General features: G+C 34.8%; 1 protein-coding gene across 1 annotated transcript; it reads left to right on the top strand.

The window, feature by feature from the left end:
- Nucleotides 1-2,715: 2,715 nt before the first annotated feature.
- On the top strand, nucleotides 2,716-16,406 carry LOC145597390 (respiratory burst oxidase homolog protein A-like). The gene is made up of 14 exons (XM_081653545.1): nucleotides 2,716-3,769; nucleotides 3,880-4,039; nucleotides 6,240-6,288; nucleotides 8,238-8,351; nucleotides 10,745-11,167; nucleotides 12,895-13,278; nucleotides 13,370-13,465; nucleotides 13,584-13,699; nucleotides 13,922-14,089; nucleotides 14,179-14,338; nucleotides 14,506-14,676; nucleotides 14,763-14,891; nucleotides 15,085-15,163; nucleotides 15,510-16,406. The coding sequence occupies exons 1-14, from the start codon at nucleotides 3,070-3,072 to the stop codon at nucleotides 15,617-15,619; spliced, it is 2,859 nt and encodes a 952-aa protein (XP_081509671.1). The 5' UTR covers nucleotides 2,716-3,069; the 3' UTR covers nucleotides 15,620-16,406.
- The last annotated feature ends 282 nt before the right edge of the window (nucleotides 16,407-16,688 follow it).

Genomic DNA, 16,688 nt, shown 5'->3' with positions numbered 1-16,688 from the left:
ATAAAATTATCAAATTAAAGTAATATGGAATACAATAATGTGACACTTGATGTTTCATTTCATATGGTAAATATCCTAAATAGAGTCACTAATTAAACAACACTATTTAGGTCAAATGAATGCATTAGACTTTGCTCACAAGTAGTATTTACTTATTTTAACTTCTTAAAACTTGTTTTACTAGAACTTAACTAGATGTATGTATTTTGTGTTATATTCTCGAGTTTAGTTAGCTTAACATCTATACTATATATTAAAAGGTGTTTCTAAGAACGTCGATGTGCCACGTAGGCTCTTTTTAGTTACGGCACGTCAGCTTCCCAACATCTCATGATGCCACGTCACCTTTAACCATCTCAACTATTACGCCACGTCACCGAAGAAATCAACATTAAAAGACAAGGTTAAGGAGATTCGAACCCCCAACCTCTTATAAGAAAGATTACTACTTAACCGTCTAAGCCAATTACCAACCACGTTATCCATATGTAAAAAAAAAAAGTATATAATTGAAAAACACAAGGTTTAATATTTTTGTAAAAAAAAAAATAATAAGATACTTAGAAAATAAATTTAATAAGTATTGAATATGACTATTATCTCATACCACCTAGGGATGAAAGGCTCAGACAAAGTCATCTTTATAAGTATGATACATGAAAACTATTTTACAATAATATATAACGTATGTTCCGAGGCATTGGCCGGGCTAAGCACTAGTTATCATATAAAATACATACTATAATACATCCTAAACTCACCCTTAGTTTACTACCAAAAATACATACTGTAGTGTTAGTAGTAGGTGATTGGATAACAATTGCAAATATTACTATAAAATATTAATAAGGATTAAATGGATAACATATTAATATATTTGTAAAAGGATATCAAAAATTGAACCCACCAAAAATGGAACATATATACTTTCCCAATTGTGGAAATAGGCAATAGTACAATTTTTAAGGAAAATAACTGATTTTAGTTTCTTTCCATAATGAGCCACAATCTAACTATATCTAAGGCAATAGAAATCACGGAGTACAAGCTATCGATTGTATCTACAAGCCACTATTTCATTCTTTACAAAATACTTTGAGCACCATCCGAAACATAAAATCATTGTTATAATAGATGGGACTATGGGAGAGAAACCTAAAAACCCACAAATCAAAGCCAACGATGAGGTTCCATCCTAAAATCAATTAGTAATAAGAGTAGTACTGTAGTACTTTGCTTGGCTGCTTAAATTATAAACAGAAAGTCAATTTTTTTTTTTATTTTTTTTTTTATTTTTTTTTATTCAATGTGGGATAAAACACTATTCACACTTGCACCTAACAAAGAGGGTAGCTATTTAGATGTACGTTTGAGAAGGTTGTGTGAGTTTCTATCTAGTGTGCGGTGTGCCTCACCAGGTGAAGAAAGGCACGCGTGTTTAAATGTTTAATAAGTAGTGCTTCGGGTTTTTTCAGCTTCCACGACTCCGTTGCTTCTGTTAGTTTAAGAGAGTATTTTATAAATTCCTTAGGGTAATCCTAGCCATATTACATGTTATTATTCAGAAATAATATGAGATTCTTTTGTGTATTTCTCTCTTTTTTTTTTGACGAGACGAAAAATAATTTTATTAATGAAAGATAGTCAAACGGCACTTACAAACAATTCCTAGGAAATTTAAAATTTCAACACAAATACAAATCACCTTAGAACTAGTAACATCGTAGATTCGATCAACAATCGCCTTAATAAAAAACTTCATCATAAACAATACAATATGTAAGTTAGCTTAAAGTTTTGAGATCCACGGATGAGTAGTTGTTTGGGTGAAAAAACTCGTATGACCTTTTGAATACTTTCGGATACGTTGAAACCCTAAACCTTCAATCTTTAGCACACGAACAAACAAAGAAAATAAGCCTAGTTGATTAAACACCATCATAAAAATGGGATCCATTTATTGAAAGCAATTAAAATTTTTTTGGGGCTTACCACCGGTAAAAATATCGGTGGAAGCCCCTACAAAAATTTACAATTGAGATCAGAAGAAAGAGAAGGAAAGAAAATGAGAAGAGTGAAGGAAAACCTTCAAAAAAAGCAGAAAAAATTCCAGCAATGGAGGCTAGAAAAACCATCCCAACGAGAAACCTTAAAGGGAACCAAAAAACCCTCCCAAGGAAAAAACCTTCTTTTGTGTATTCCTCATTTGTGAGTTATGAGATAGTGTTAAAGAATAAACCTCTCAAGTGTCATCACATGTAAGTGTCTCACATTGGTTGAAGAAGAGAGAATTAAACACTTAATAAGGCTAAGGGGCTACTCCTCCTATTGCCATATGGTTTTGGGATGGAACCTCCTTTGATCTTGTGAAGTGAACTCTCTATCTTTTTCTCAAGATGAATAAAAACATTACTCTCATCTGCCCATAAATGTAGCCAAAACATTGACAAGCCACATCATTATGTATGTATTTATTTTTTCAACCATCATCGCCACATGAATATGAGTAGCTAGCTCACAAAGTCACAAATCATACTCATGACTCCACTTCTTCCCACAAAACGTATCGTCAAAAGATAGTTGACCGACTCGACTCTAGTCGACTTGACTCTACGTTACATCTCAAGTTCTCAACTAGCAAATGTCCTAAACTCACACCCCTCCTCCACCCCCGCTTATATAAAAAGACCCACCTTTCTTAAACTCCACTTCATTTCCTCATTTTCCTTTTTCAAATAATTCCTTATTGTCGTTTCCACCACCTTTCTCCCTCCCTTTTTTATTTCCCTTTTTTTTTGTTTTTCCTCTGTCCCATTTTTCTCTGTTCAACCATCTTCTCTTTATCATCCAATCCACCCATCCCTCCACTCACACTCTAGAGAGAGAAACCTCCCCTCTTCTAGAGAGATAAACAGTGCTTCCACCACTTTCTCTCTCCTCCATCTCAATCAACCACGCGTTTTCGGTGATTTTTTCAATGCTGAAGGATTTTTCTGGTGGTGGTATTAGTTATTAATTTTATTTCCATTTTTTCAATTTGATTAAATTATTAAAATAATAATTAAAATAATGAGAGGATATGCAAGGCACGAACTCCGCCGGTGGGCCTCCGACAACATCCGGACGCCGTCGGTGGCGATGAGTACCGGATCTTCGCCGACAAGTGACGTCACTACGTCGGGATACTCCACTCCACGTTCAAACGCCGATGAATTCGTCGAGGTTACTCTCGATATCGAAGATGACGAGACTATCATTCTCCGGAGTGTGGAGCCGGCGGCGACACCTCCGGCACCGGCGTCGGTGAATGTGGCGTCAACATCATCAGCTGTGCCGAATTCCGCGTTGGCTTCCGTCGGAGGAATTGAGATTCCGGCGTCGAGGTCTCGAACTCCGACGATTCGGCGAACGACGTCGTCGAGCAGCCGAATACGGCAGTTTTCGCAGGAGTTGAAGGCGGAGATAAGTAAAGCGAAGCAGTCGTTCTCAGCGCAGTTGACGAAGCGATTCTCTGGAAAGTTCTTGAACTACTCGGCTTCGATGAAAGGGTCGTCGAGTGAGTCGGCAGTTGACCCGGCGATTGCGGCGAGGAATCGGAGGAAACAGCTGGCTCAACTCAATCGAACTCGGTCTGGTGCGCATAGAGCTCTCAAGGGGCTTAGATTTATTAGCAGTAAAGGAAGTGTTAGTTGGTGTCAAGTTGAAGACAATTTCACCAGATTAGCCAAAGATAATTTTCTTTATCGCACTGACTTCGCTGAATGCATTGGTAACAAAATTCAAAATTAATTGTTCTATTTTAATTAATCAAGTTGAGCTCTAGTTATTGTTTATGTGATTTGTTTGAGTTGAATTGAACTGAATTGAATTGTGGATTAGGGATGAAAAATTCGGAGGCATTCGCGTTGGAAATGTTCGACGCGTTGAGCAGGCGGAGGAGGTTGAAGGTGGAGAAGATTAGCAAGGAAGAATTGTATGAGTATTGGTCTCAGATTACAGATCAGAGCTTTGATTCTCGTCTCCAGATCTTCTTCGACATGTACGTAATTCATTTTATTAATGTATATTTTTTTTTACCAATTTTAAATTTCTGCTTTTTTACTTTTTTGTTCGAGTTTTATTATGGTGTTTGAGAGTGATGTAGATAGAATTTTATCGTAAGGTAAGGTAAGTCCTAACTGTTCCATATCATCCCGTTGACACCTACACAATGTTTTTTTGAATTGATTGATTTGTTGCAATTAATTAATGATACTAAAATAATGTAGTATTGGTTAATGTTTTTTTATGAAGCTAATGATTGTCCCACTAATTACAATCCCAACGTTATATGATGATGCATATGGTTGGCTATTATTGGGGTCATTAGCAGTCTAATGCGAAGTACTCGTGGTATCATTACTCCCTCCGTCCCTAAATTACATTCCTTCTTTCTATTTTTTGTATGTCAAAATTACATTCCTCTTTTCCATTTTTGGTAAGTTTTTTTTAGTAAATCAACTCTCTTTTTCTGTTTTATATTTAATGCTTTCTCACTCATTCTTACCTAATCTCACTCATAATCCTTGTGCCAAATTACAATGAATATGATTGGTTAAAAATTTTCAATTAGGAGCATGTGATTGGTTCTTTTTTTGGCAAAGGATTGATGATATGTCATGACTCATGAGTAATAACATTGTATTATCTGATTATTGTTTTTTTTCTTATTCTTCCCTCCTTAATTCCCGTGTAAATTTCCAAAAAAGAATGTAATTTAGTGACGGAGGGAGTACTACAATTTGCGTCATAAAAGGATATTTTGGTCATTTTGTTTCATGTTAGGTAACAACTCCAACTATAGAGGATTAGAGGTTACTTTTGCTGTTTGATGGATCAAGTGACCAAATTTACACAAGGAAATACTCCTTGGAAGTAAAGAACATGTGAAAGGGTGGAATTAAGGGCATTTTGGTCCTTTCCAACAAATTTATGGATAAGGGTATAAGATGGTGAAAGTAGTTATACACTTGTACAGTTGTATCTATATACTCCTTTGTTCTTAAGTTTTTTGTAATTTCTTATTGACCATTGATTGCCTCATTTTTATTTTAGGTGAAAAAAAAAAAATCAGACTTAGCAACAAAACTATGAACTTTATCTAGAGGGATTATGCTTTCCCAAAAATAACCTTTTGTTTCCCTAATAACTACTTCTCCGTACTATATTAATTCCTTTCATCAATTCAAGTATGCTAGTTACCACCTTAGGAATTACTTGTATAATCTATCTAGGATTTTTGTAAGCATATGAGATATGGTTGATCTTTCAAGGAATTGAAGTGTTAACATTCTGTCCGATGTTTGACAAATATCTAAGAGATTAGGTAAAGAAAGGGAAAAAAAACATGCAAAATTTTTGGTAGCTTGTAGCCATGAAGTGTATCATAAATCTAGAAGATAGATTAGGTAAACATATCGTAATCAAAAAGGCCAGGACCCTACATTCCTCACTTCTCTAATATGTTTATTACACAAAAATATTATTAAACGTCTTGTTAAATTTCGAAACAATATGAAATGGGCCTGGGCAACCCGAACAAGGAGGAGGAGAGTTAGGTCCACAAACAAGGCTTTGGAGCTTTCATACTAAAACCAATTGGCAATAGTAGAAGGTACTCCTCCACCTTATAAAGTGAAACATTCTCTACTCTTTCTCCAATGTGGGACACTCATAAGTGGGCTACAATGGGATTCAACACATCTTTCTATTGAATTGAAATTGAATTGAGCGGAAAAATTAGGGTCAAAACTTAACCATGATAATAATGCTCAACAATTTATATTAGGGAAAATAATTAGTGTGTGCCACGCACCCATGGAATTAAGAGATAATGCTTCATTGATGCACTTATTTTTTAATCCATGCACCCTTGAAAGCAGGGTATAATTTGTGTAGACAATGACATTTCTTGCATATTCTTTATCAAACTTAGCCGGTAAGACTAGTACATACTCTTGCTGTCTTGCATACGTGAAGAGAGTATGACTAGTACTCCTCAATACTCTATTTTCTATACTTAATTTTTAAAGTGTGTTCTATTCACTTGCTTACAAAATATGGAGTGCTATGTAAATGTAATGCATTGGAATTTGCTTGATTTTTGTATAGATTTGAAAATATCCTTGAGAGAGGCCTGGCCCACTTCTTATTCCTCTATTTTTTAAACCTTCTTATGGAGTAATTTCTTATTTTGACAGGGTCGATAAAAATGAAGATGGCCAACTGACAGAAGAAGAAGTAAAAGAGGTAAATCCTGTTTATATTCATATGTTTGTTTATAACTTTTTTATATTACGTATGAAAGGATGGTTGAAGTTACTAACTTGACCACATAATTAATAAACGAGAAGATCTTCAAAAAATCAGAATTATTATTATTATTATTATGGAGTACAATGTAATATAAAATTACTTGTTAAAGGATGATATATTTAATACTCAAAAGTTTTAAAAGGAGTATAATTAATGAATAATTATTGACAAAAATTCCGCGAATTTGTACTGCATAACAATTTTTCAATGGTACTTTTGGTCACTACTGATATTTCATATATCATTAATGGACTATTAAATAAATAATGAATTTGTGCTTAAAAAAAAAATGAATGTATCACATGAAGATGGTAGGAGGCATAACTAGGCATGGATAACACTGTGTCTTGTTCGGCGACCTAATATTTATTAACCGCTGACTCCTTCGATCGCGCTTGTCAACTTTGCATTTGTGCATCGCAGAATTTAAGTGAGAGAAAATGAGAAAAAAGAGGGGTCAGCTTAAAAATGGTCGGCTAACAATGTGTTTTTATTATGGTTAAATTAATTAGAGGTTAGGCCCATTTTTGTGGCTGGGATTAATTCAGTCTACGATTTCAAACTAATGATCTAACAACTCCAATTACTATTGGTATACTTGGGTTGATGATGATTTTATGATAATGTTATTAAAGTATATATATACATTTTTTATATTATATGGTTTTTTGAGGATTTCATCATGCCTTACATACGCTTCCCATGTTCTCAAGCATCCTATTTACCATCATTTGGAAATTTCGTGCTGATTTCTTTTGTCAAATAATCTAGGTTAGTAGTACTAGACAGTGTTATTAGTAGTACGTGGATGTGCTTGCTAAGTTTAGGCAAACATGGTCACGGATTTCTTTCGTAATTGCTATGAAATTAATTATTCTATCAGATCACTTATGAAATAGTACACAAAATAGAATAAAGTTCATGCATGTGATTTTGTTTGTTTTGGATAAATCATGCATGTGAACTTGTATATACATGGATATATACAGTAGATTTGCTGTGACTATTAATTGTGTGCTGCTAATTAAGTTAAGCAAACATGTTTTATTAGAAATTACACGAACTAATTTTGGCTTAGACAGTCTTAATAACGCAAAAAAATACATTATCTACTTTGCATTAAACAAAATTTGTACAGATTATTCATTATTTTAACTGTATAATTATAATGTGTTTTCATTGTATATTGAAGAGAGTCACATGACATGTAGACTTCATAGAATACGTACTTGTACTTCATTGAACACGTAGACTCCGTAGTATAGATCTTTTGCATGTAGTATTGTAATGTCTAAATTGGCTAAATATTTCTAAATTCTGATGTTTTGATGCTAAATCTATTGCTTAAATTTATTTATTTGTTACAAGTAGATTTTTTCATCTCTCTTTTTTTTTTAGTCTTTTTTTGGATATAGTCCAATACCTTTATTTTTCAATATATTGTGTAGTTTAATTCTTATTGGATGTGGCGGAGTTGGTAAACTAGTTGAAAGCATTAATTAAAAAAAATCTGTAGAAGAATATTCTACTTGTTTATTGTTGAATCTGAAGCACGTCATTTGTAAAACATTTCCCTGGTTTGCTTTATCTTAAAATTCTTAATACAATTTGTCATATAGTCAGGTAGGTTAGTGACTATGATTTATGTCCAACCGCATTGAAAAAAATAAGAGAGACCTAGATAAATTGGTTAGTAATTAGAATATTGATTTCTTAATTTGACTAATTTACAGTAATCACTGATAATCTAGAAAATACTGTAATTATTGGGTAATAAACCAGAAAAATTAAATTTTTTGGCTTAAAAATATGTACTTTTAAATGTTAATTTTCTAGAAGTATTTATAAACTTAGGAATTCAAATTGGTTTTACATTGGTGTAGATCATAACGTTGAGTGCATCAGCAAATAAGTTGTCAAGATTACAAGACCAAGCTGAGGAATATGCAGCTTTAATCATGGAAGAATTGGATCCAGAAGGTCTTGGATATATTGAGGTATATATACTGTCCATTTCAACTTAATTACGCGATTACTTCTGTGTGTTGATTTCTTTTTTTCTCACTATCGGCCATAGAAAGTTTGCCTAGTTCTACTTCTACCAAGCATTAGCAAATATACTCTTATTCTGCACTAGATACAGGGCAAATAGGCTTTGGGTTTGTCTCCTGAAAATTGTAGCAAGGCACAGCATGTCATGACAGTGGCCACTGGCCAGTATGCTGTGCCTAACCTATCCCCATGCATGACGACGCAAGGCACAACTTATTGTCACCTTTACTTAAATACGAAGTATATAACAGTTTCACACGTGCTCCTATCTTAGATTAGTTGCGGTATTTTTTTATGGTGTCCAAAATGTACCTTTGTTTTTGTAGTAAAAATGTAAAATTAAGCTGATACACAAAATAAAATCTACCAAAATCATGATAAGTTATCTTATTTATTAGTAGCATATAATATGATTAAAATTGACCAATTTTGATTTCGAAAAGTCAAATGTGACAAACGGACAACTAGTAAGAGATTGAAGAACTGAAAATATTTGATGTAATGATTAAGTTTGATTACCAGTAAATTTTTTATCATTAAAGTGAGATTTACTACTCGTATAAGATTGAGAAAAAGTAGCAATGTTGAATGTTATGATTTGGACTGTTCTTGATTCTTGAAAGTCATGGTTGACAAAAAAAGGGGCATGATAAAAATTGCGCACTTGCAGGAAGCTAGTTGGCGTGTCTTCACGGGCCAAACACAAAACCCAATTCATACGATTTAGCTTTAATTACTGTCCCAGATTTTGTGTAAATGTCTCTTTAAAGCAGTCCGTGATTATTACGGTTTTATGCTCTCATTCTTGCATCTTTTTTTCTTTCTTTTTCCACATGGTTGTTGGGTTAATTTTTCTAAAGTTACAATTAAAAATAAAAAAATTAAATAAAAGTGATTGACAGTGTTGCCATTCTTTTTTCTCTACTTCTTTTGATTTTTCTGTTAATAGGAGGAGAGTTAGGCCCACAAACAAGGCTTTGGAGCTTCCATACTAAAACCAATTGGCAATAGTAGGAGGTACTCCTCTACCTTATAAAGTGAAACCTTCTCTCCTCTTTCTCCAATGTGGGACACTCATAAGTGGGCTAAAGCCAGATCAATAATCCAGTAGTGATTAAATACCCAGTTTAGAAGAGACCCACAACCCGGGCTCTGATACCATGTTAAATTTCGAGACAATATGAATTGGGCCTGGGCAACCCGAACAAGGAGGAGGAGAGTTAGGCCCACAAACAAGGCTTTGGAGCTTCCATACTAAAACCAATTGGCAATAGTAGGAGGTACTCCTCTACCTTATAAAGTGAAACCTTCTCTCCTCTTTCTCCAATGTGGGACACTCATAAGTGGGCTAAAGCCAGATCAATAATCCAGTAGTGATTAAATACCCAGTTTAGAAGAGACCCGCAACCCGGGCTCTGATACCATGTTAAATTTCGAGACAATATGAATTGGGCCTGGGCAACCCGAACAAGGAGGAGGAGAGTTAGGCCCACAAACAAGGCTTTGGAGCTTCCATACTAAAACCAATTGGCAATAGTAGGAGGTACTCCTCTACCTTATAAAGTGAAACCTTCTCTCCTCTTTCTCCAATGTGGTACACTCATAAGTGGGCTACAATGAGATTCAACATACTCTAACTTTTAATATCTCACAATAAATTGAGTAGTGTGCAATGGTTTCAAACTACTACGTTATAACTTATACTTTTGGTTTTTTTTTGTAATGACGCATATAACACATGTAAGAGTTTCTATACTTTGGATCTTCTATATACAAGGAAAAAAGCATCCCATACTCCATTGGTAGAAACTCCTGACTTTTTATGCAGAAAACAAATTTGATTAGTTTCCTTGCATGATTGAAAACAATTTTGCTTGATCATTTTTATACTCCGTAATCCGTAACTAGAAACTTAAATACTAGTAATTCAACTTCAGTCATTAGTTACCATTATGACATTTGAATGCCACCAAACCTTCATCTATATTGGTAATCTAGCCGCCTGTCCCATAAGTACCTACCTGTGATATCATTCTTATATCATCATATTCATATCCATATCATAGTAATATAGTATACATGTTAATTTTGGCTTTTTTTTTTAAAAAAATAAAAAAAGTCTTGTACTATTCTAGGAGGACTTTATTTATTGTAAATTAGAGATGCAAACACAAATGTAGTACAAATCTGATGTGTTCTGCCACGTGTAGATCCAAACACTTAAAGTTGATACCCATAATGGAATTATTGCATCATGAGGTATTGACTCCTAACTTGAATAATTCTGGTACATGTTTCCTTTATTAACTGAATTATTGTTTGCTTTATAAAAATGCAGTTATGGCAGCTGGAGACACTTTTGTTGCAAAAAGACACATACTTGAGCTACAGTCAGGCACTCAGCTATACAAGCCAAGCCCTGAGCCAAAATTTACAAGGACTTAGATATAAGACTCCAATGCAAAAGATGAAAACAAATATGTTATATTTCTTACAAGATAATTGGAAGAGGATCTGGGTTTTAAGTCTCTGGATTTTGATAATGATCGGCTTGTTTGTTTGGAAGTTCCTTCAGTACAGAAACAAAGCCGCGTTTCAAGTTATGGGTTATTGCCTTACCACTGCGAAAGGTGCAGCCGAAACCTTAAAGCTTAACATGGCTTTGATACTGTTTCCAGTGTGTAGAAACACCATAACTTGGCTTAGGTCTACTAGGCTGGCTTACACTGTGCCTTTTGACGACAATATCAACTTCCATAAGGTATACCTACTACACTTGGCTTTTTTAATGCTTGTTTTATAAGTTAATATATGTGGGGACCCAAGTTTGCTTTCTGATGTGAAAGTCAGCACCATTGGTTTGACCTTTTCCTCAGTTGAACTAGTTTGTGTGTATGCTTAAATGGTTGGTGATCATTAAAGATTCATAATAAAGTCAAGTTTTTGTTGAATTATTAACCTCACTCTTAGTGATTTGGTGGGAACCTCATAACATGTAAATGGTTAGAGTTATGGGATTCATGTTTGTAAGGTGGTTCCAAAAAGTTGTTAGAATTTCTATTTTGAGTTCAAAACGACCCTTTTTTTTTATCCCCCTCCGTCACTTCAACTTTTTTCTTTCTTCCTAGCTCTTACCAACACTTTCGGTTAATTATCTCATCTCTGTAGCTTTTAAATTTAACTTTTCTAAGTAAAATTTTGATTTATATTGAATATAAAAAAGAATAAAAAATTGTGCCCAACCCCAACATGAAAAATATTTAGGATAAAAAGGGGTATCATATGCTATTAATTACTAAAAGTAAATTTGGTAAAGTTAGGTCTTGTTTGGTTGGATGTAGGAAGTAGAAATATCTATAAAAAAATCTTTTTCTATAAAATTGTAATTCCTAGGAATTCCCAAAAATTGTTTAATTGATTTTAGGAATTTCCACTTACTTAGGGGGACTAGGTAAGTTAATTCCTCCATTTTGTGGGAAGTAGAACTTCCTAGGAAGTCCCAATTCCTACATTATTGTCAACCAAACAAGTATGCATACGTACATTTCTAGGAAATCAAACTTCTTATGAATTTGTTTGTCAACCAAACAAGGCCTTAGTATGTTTAATGCATTTCATCACCTTGACATGGTTCAACTGTAAGGTGACTGCACAAGAAATGGGTCATACACTCATACATACGTCTTCGCTCTATAAATACCATATCAAAAGTTGAAAATTGAACTGTATTGACATGGGGAGAAACCAAATCACCTCTTTTCTCAATGAATGCTTCAGCATTTAGGTGGTTGATGAAACTCTGAGGGCATTACCGCATTAGGAGTTTATTGTTAATCATTTTAATGCAGAAATCATGAAAAATTGACATTACTGCCTCCAGCTTGACTTTAACAGACAATAGTTGATTCATATCAGTATTTGCTCTACGATATGGTTAGATAACGAACAAACATCGGTGACAATACTTGACTTATTCTGTACTTAGATCACTTGTGGTTGAGCTTTCCTGTTCTTATCATGCTGTGTTATTGTACCTTAATATCGTATGTATTTTGTCTTTAGTCTTCTCATCATAAAATTTTTGCATCATCTTCATTTGCATGCTTTGAATCGAAGTATGAGCAAACGAAATTTAGCAATGGCAAGCAAAACTAAACAACAGATTGATTTTAACTGCATGATCCTGCATCTTATCATGTCTGACAACTTGACTTTCAAATGTTGCATAATTATTTTTTCTCGCTTCTAGTTTTTTATATCTATAAATCTATAATTATGTAAATTGGTTTATACTCCCTGCTTAGGCAGTGACTTTCTCTTTATCAGAACTCTCTGTAGCTGTTAAAATGAAGCTGCATGAAATGATCTTAGGTAGGAGTTTAATGAAGGGTATAATTAATTCACTTACATGGCAAGTCCTGCAAATTCATATTCAAAATGGTCTTTGTTACCCTATCCTTGTTTAATTATACTATTTCAACTATGCAGACAATTGCTGCAGCTATTGTGCTTGGTGTCATCCTTCATGTTGGAAATCACCTTGCATGTGATTTTGTGAGACTGGAGAGGTCATCAACACAAGACTATGTTCTCTACTTGAGTGACTTTGGTAAAACAAAACCCACATACGGAGATTTAGTGAAAGGTGTTGAGGGTATAACAGGGCTCATAATGGTCGTCTTGATGGCAATAGCTTTTACTCTGGCTACTGGATACTTTAGACGTGGTAATATTAAGCTGTGCAAGCCTTTTAAAAGGCTCACAGGATATAATGCCTTCTGGTATTCACACCACTGTCTGGTCATCGTTTACATTTGTTTTCTCATCCATGGGATAGAGCTTTACCTTGTCCATAAATGGTACAAAAAGACGGTAATCCTTCTGTGACTATTCATTCATGTATAGTTATTTCATTTTTATTTGGTGTTTATCCTAATGAAGAGTTTGGTATCCATTGTTCCAGACTTGGATGTATCTTGCTGTTCCAGTTTTGATGTATGCTGGTGAAAGGACTTTGAGATACTTTCGATCTGGATTATACTCAGTTGGCCTTTTGAAGGTTAGCTTAAGTACTATTTCATGCTGTCTTTAAGAAATTTCCTGCGGAATTACACCTATGACCCAGCTTCTTTTGAAATTTTTTTAACTTTTCTTCATGTTCATTATTTTCTAAGTAGATGGCAATTTATCCTGGAAATGTTCTCACACTGCAAATGACAAAGCCACAGCAGTTTCGATACAAGAGTGGGCAGTACATGTTTGTGCAGTGCCCTGCTGTCTCTCCCTTCGAGTGGTAAATCGATAATAACTTAGCTTCAACTCCATTTGTTATCTAGTCAATGCTTGTCTTGTTTCAGATTACAGAATATTTGGCTATCTTTCATGCAAATCTTGTGCAAGTTCAGACACCCATTTTCAATTACTTCTGCTCCTGTTTAGCTAATTATGACCATCTTCTAGGCACCCATTTTCAATTACTTCTGCTCCTGTTTTGCTAATTATGACCATCTTCTAGGCACCCATTTTCAATTACTTCTGCTCCTGGAGACGATTATCTCAGTGTCCATATTCGGAATCTTGGGGACTGGACAGGGGAAATACAGACGATTTTTAAACCGGCTTGTGACAATCTTCAAGCTGGGAGAAGTGGGCTTCTTAGAGTTGATGAAACTACTAAGAAAAGGTCTTTTTTCTATTTGCTAGCTTTTGGGTTTTAGACTTTTAGTGACTGTAGAAAATTATATAAAGTCTGAAATTTGATTCTTCTGCCAGTTTGCCAAAGCTGCTGATAGACGGGCCATACGGTGCTCCAGCACAAGATTACAGTAAATATGATGTTCTTCTCCTTGTTGGTCTTGGTATTGGAGCAACACCATTTATTAGTATCCTGAAAGATCTGCTTAACAACATAGTCAAAAAGGAGGAGGAGGAAGTGAGTACTTATTCACCTCTGAGTAAAAAGGCATTATATAATGATATATCTATTTGTTGATTGAGTTATGATAATGTTGCTGGGTGATCATGGACGTTACTTAAGTTTGTGATGCTGATAGCCTCATGGAGATTTGAACGTGCATTTTCTGTGGTTTCTATGATCAGGATAAAGCTGCTGATCTTTACCCTGTACCAGATCTCACTGATAAGGGCTTCCCAAAGCAAAAAAAGCCCTTCAGGACCACAAATGCCTACTTCTATTGGGTAACTAGGGAGCAAGGCTCATTTGATTGGTTCAAAGGAGTCATGAATGAAGTTGCAGAGCTTGATCAGAGGGTAAAGTCAAAAGCCATAGTTTCATACCAGCCTTAAGAACTATTTTTCTGAGGGGTTTGATGAGCTTTTTGCTGTTTTGGACACAGGGTGTTATTGAGATGCACAACTACTTGACCAGTGTATATGAGGAAGGAGATGCACGCTCTGCACTAATCACTATGGTTGCAGCACTCAACCATGCTAAAAATGGGGTGGATATTGTTTCTGGCACCAAGGTATATACAGAAGTTATCTTCCCATTTTATGTATGTCATTGACTCATTGGTACTAAACAGATAAATGGGATCACATAGTGGTTAATCTTTCTATCTTATGCATATATACAAAGACTGTTGTCCATGTAGCATTGCACTCATATTCACATATGATTTATAGCTATATCCCTTATGATGTCCAATTTGCTGGCAGGTCCGTACCCATTTTGCAAGACCAAATTGGAAAAAGGTTCTATCTAAGATCGGTTCCAAGCATGCAAACGCTAGAATAGGTGAGTAATCAGGATTTGTTTGTTTGTTTGTGATGAGTTTGCAGGTTTCTGAGCCAGTTTTTTATTCTTTAGCACTAATGTTAGAATCCAACCTCCTTATACGGTGTGGGGAGGAAAATGAACTTTTGAGCTTAGATGAACATACATAAGCACCACCTTTTATCAAAAAGGAACATGATTTGGATACGATTAGTCTGTGGGGTTGATTCTGAAGATGTTAAATACTTCGTAGCTAAGAGGAAGGTGTTTATTTGAATTGAAGACTTGAAGCTCACAATATTTCTTCAATTTTGAATTGAAATATTTTCTAAATTGTCTTGTATGATTTCTTGAAACTTGGGAGCAGGTGTTTTCTACTGTGGTGCACCAGTATTGGGCAAAGAACTGAAGGTACTCTGCAATGATTATAATCAAAGAGGTACAACTAAATATGAATTCCACATGGAACACTTCTAAGAAGTCTCCAAAGGAATGAATTACTTTTCGCTTCCTCAGCAACCAGAAAAGGGCAATTTTATACGCCTCAGTCCTCTCTTGATCCAGAACATACATATACTTTTTATTTATTCTTTCTAAGATATATATAGTAGATACAAAGGAAGAACAAGAAAGCGCATGCAAGGGGGCAAAAATAACCAGCAAACATAGAAAATAATGTACAGAGTCTTGGATATAGGAATGAAAATATAGGAGAAGCTGTATTATTTTTCCTTGGTCTTTCTAGTGTTTTTTTTTCGAAGATTTTTATCTGTAGTATGTCAAGCACAACCAGCAAACACAGGGGTACATTGCATCGACGGGTTGACATGCCTCAGGAGTCAGGATAGATTAGGAGATTGATGGCATGTAAATAATTTATATGGGCAAGTTACTGGAATTTTGAAGCTGTTGTGAGAGAATTACGAGACAGCTACAAATTTTGCCCAAGTTCAGTGATTGGTAATGTAGCTACGCCACAACTTGTAGAAAAGAGTTCGATTATACAGTTTTGAAGACAGGTCAGTTGAATGGATTTTATGCTACTTTTGTTCTACTACATTGTTTCATCTTCTTTCTTCCATGAATAATTATGACTTATAAGCGCCCAGATTGCCTCCGAGAACTAATATAGAGTTAACTGTGTAGTCCGTGTGAATGGTACAATCAAATGTATTTAAATATTACTCCTGATTTCTTAAGAGTTTTCTCTGTTCTTCTGTTATAAGCTGAGTTATGATTTATGATGGACCAAGATATTGACCTTAAGGGGATAGGAAAATTGTACTTTAAAGTTTCTTGCTGGTTAGCCTGGTTTTGGATATGGTGATTCATGTCCCTCCGGACTCCGGTTACGTATGTTAGTTGTGCCATTTGAAGAATTCGGGGACTGAGTCTTTCAAAAACAGGCCACCTTTAATTTGACTTGCAATTTTTACCCATGTCAAGAATGTATATTAAATCGAATGGGATGCAAAACACAACTTGTTTAAACAATCTTCAAAGATTGCAGCATGTTTTGATATGTGATGCAAAACACAACTTGTTT

The sequence above is a fragment of the Chenopodium album genome, chromosome 20 (assembly GCF_948465745.1).
Source record: "Chenopodium album chromosome 20, dcCheAlbu1.1, whole genome shotgun sequence".
Taxonomy (NCBI): Eukaryota; Viridiplantae; Streptophyta; class Magnoliopsida; order Caryophyllales; family Amaranthaceae; genus Chenopodium; species Chenopodium album.
This window is presented reverse-complemented; position numbering and strand designations above follow the sequence as displayed.

Coding starts and splice junctions, on each gene's coding strand:
- LOC145597390 (XM_081653545.1), top strand. CDS start 3,070: ATGAGAGGATATGCAAGGCACGAACTCCGCCGGTGGGCCTCCGACAAC. Junction 14,090..14,178: donor GATGAAACTACTAAGAAAAG/GTCTTTTTTCTA, acceptor TTCTTCTGCCAG/TTTGCCAAAGCTGCTGATAG. Junction 14,677..14,762: donor TTGCAGAGCTTGATCAGAGG/GTAAAGTCAAAA, acceptor TTTTGGACACAG/GGTGTTATTGAGATGCACAA.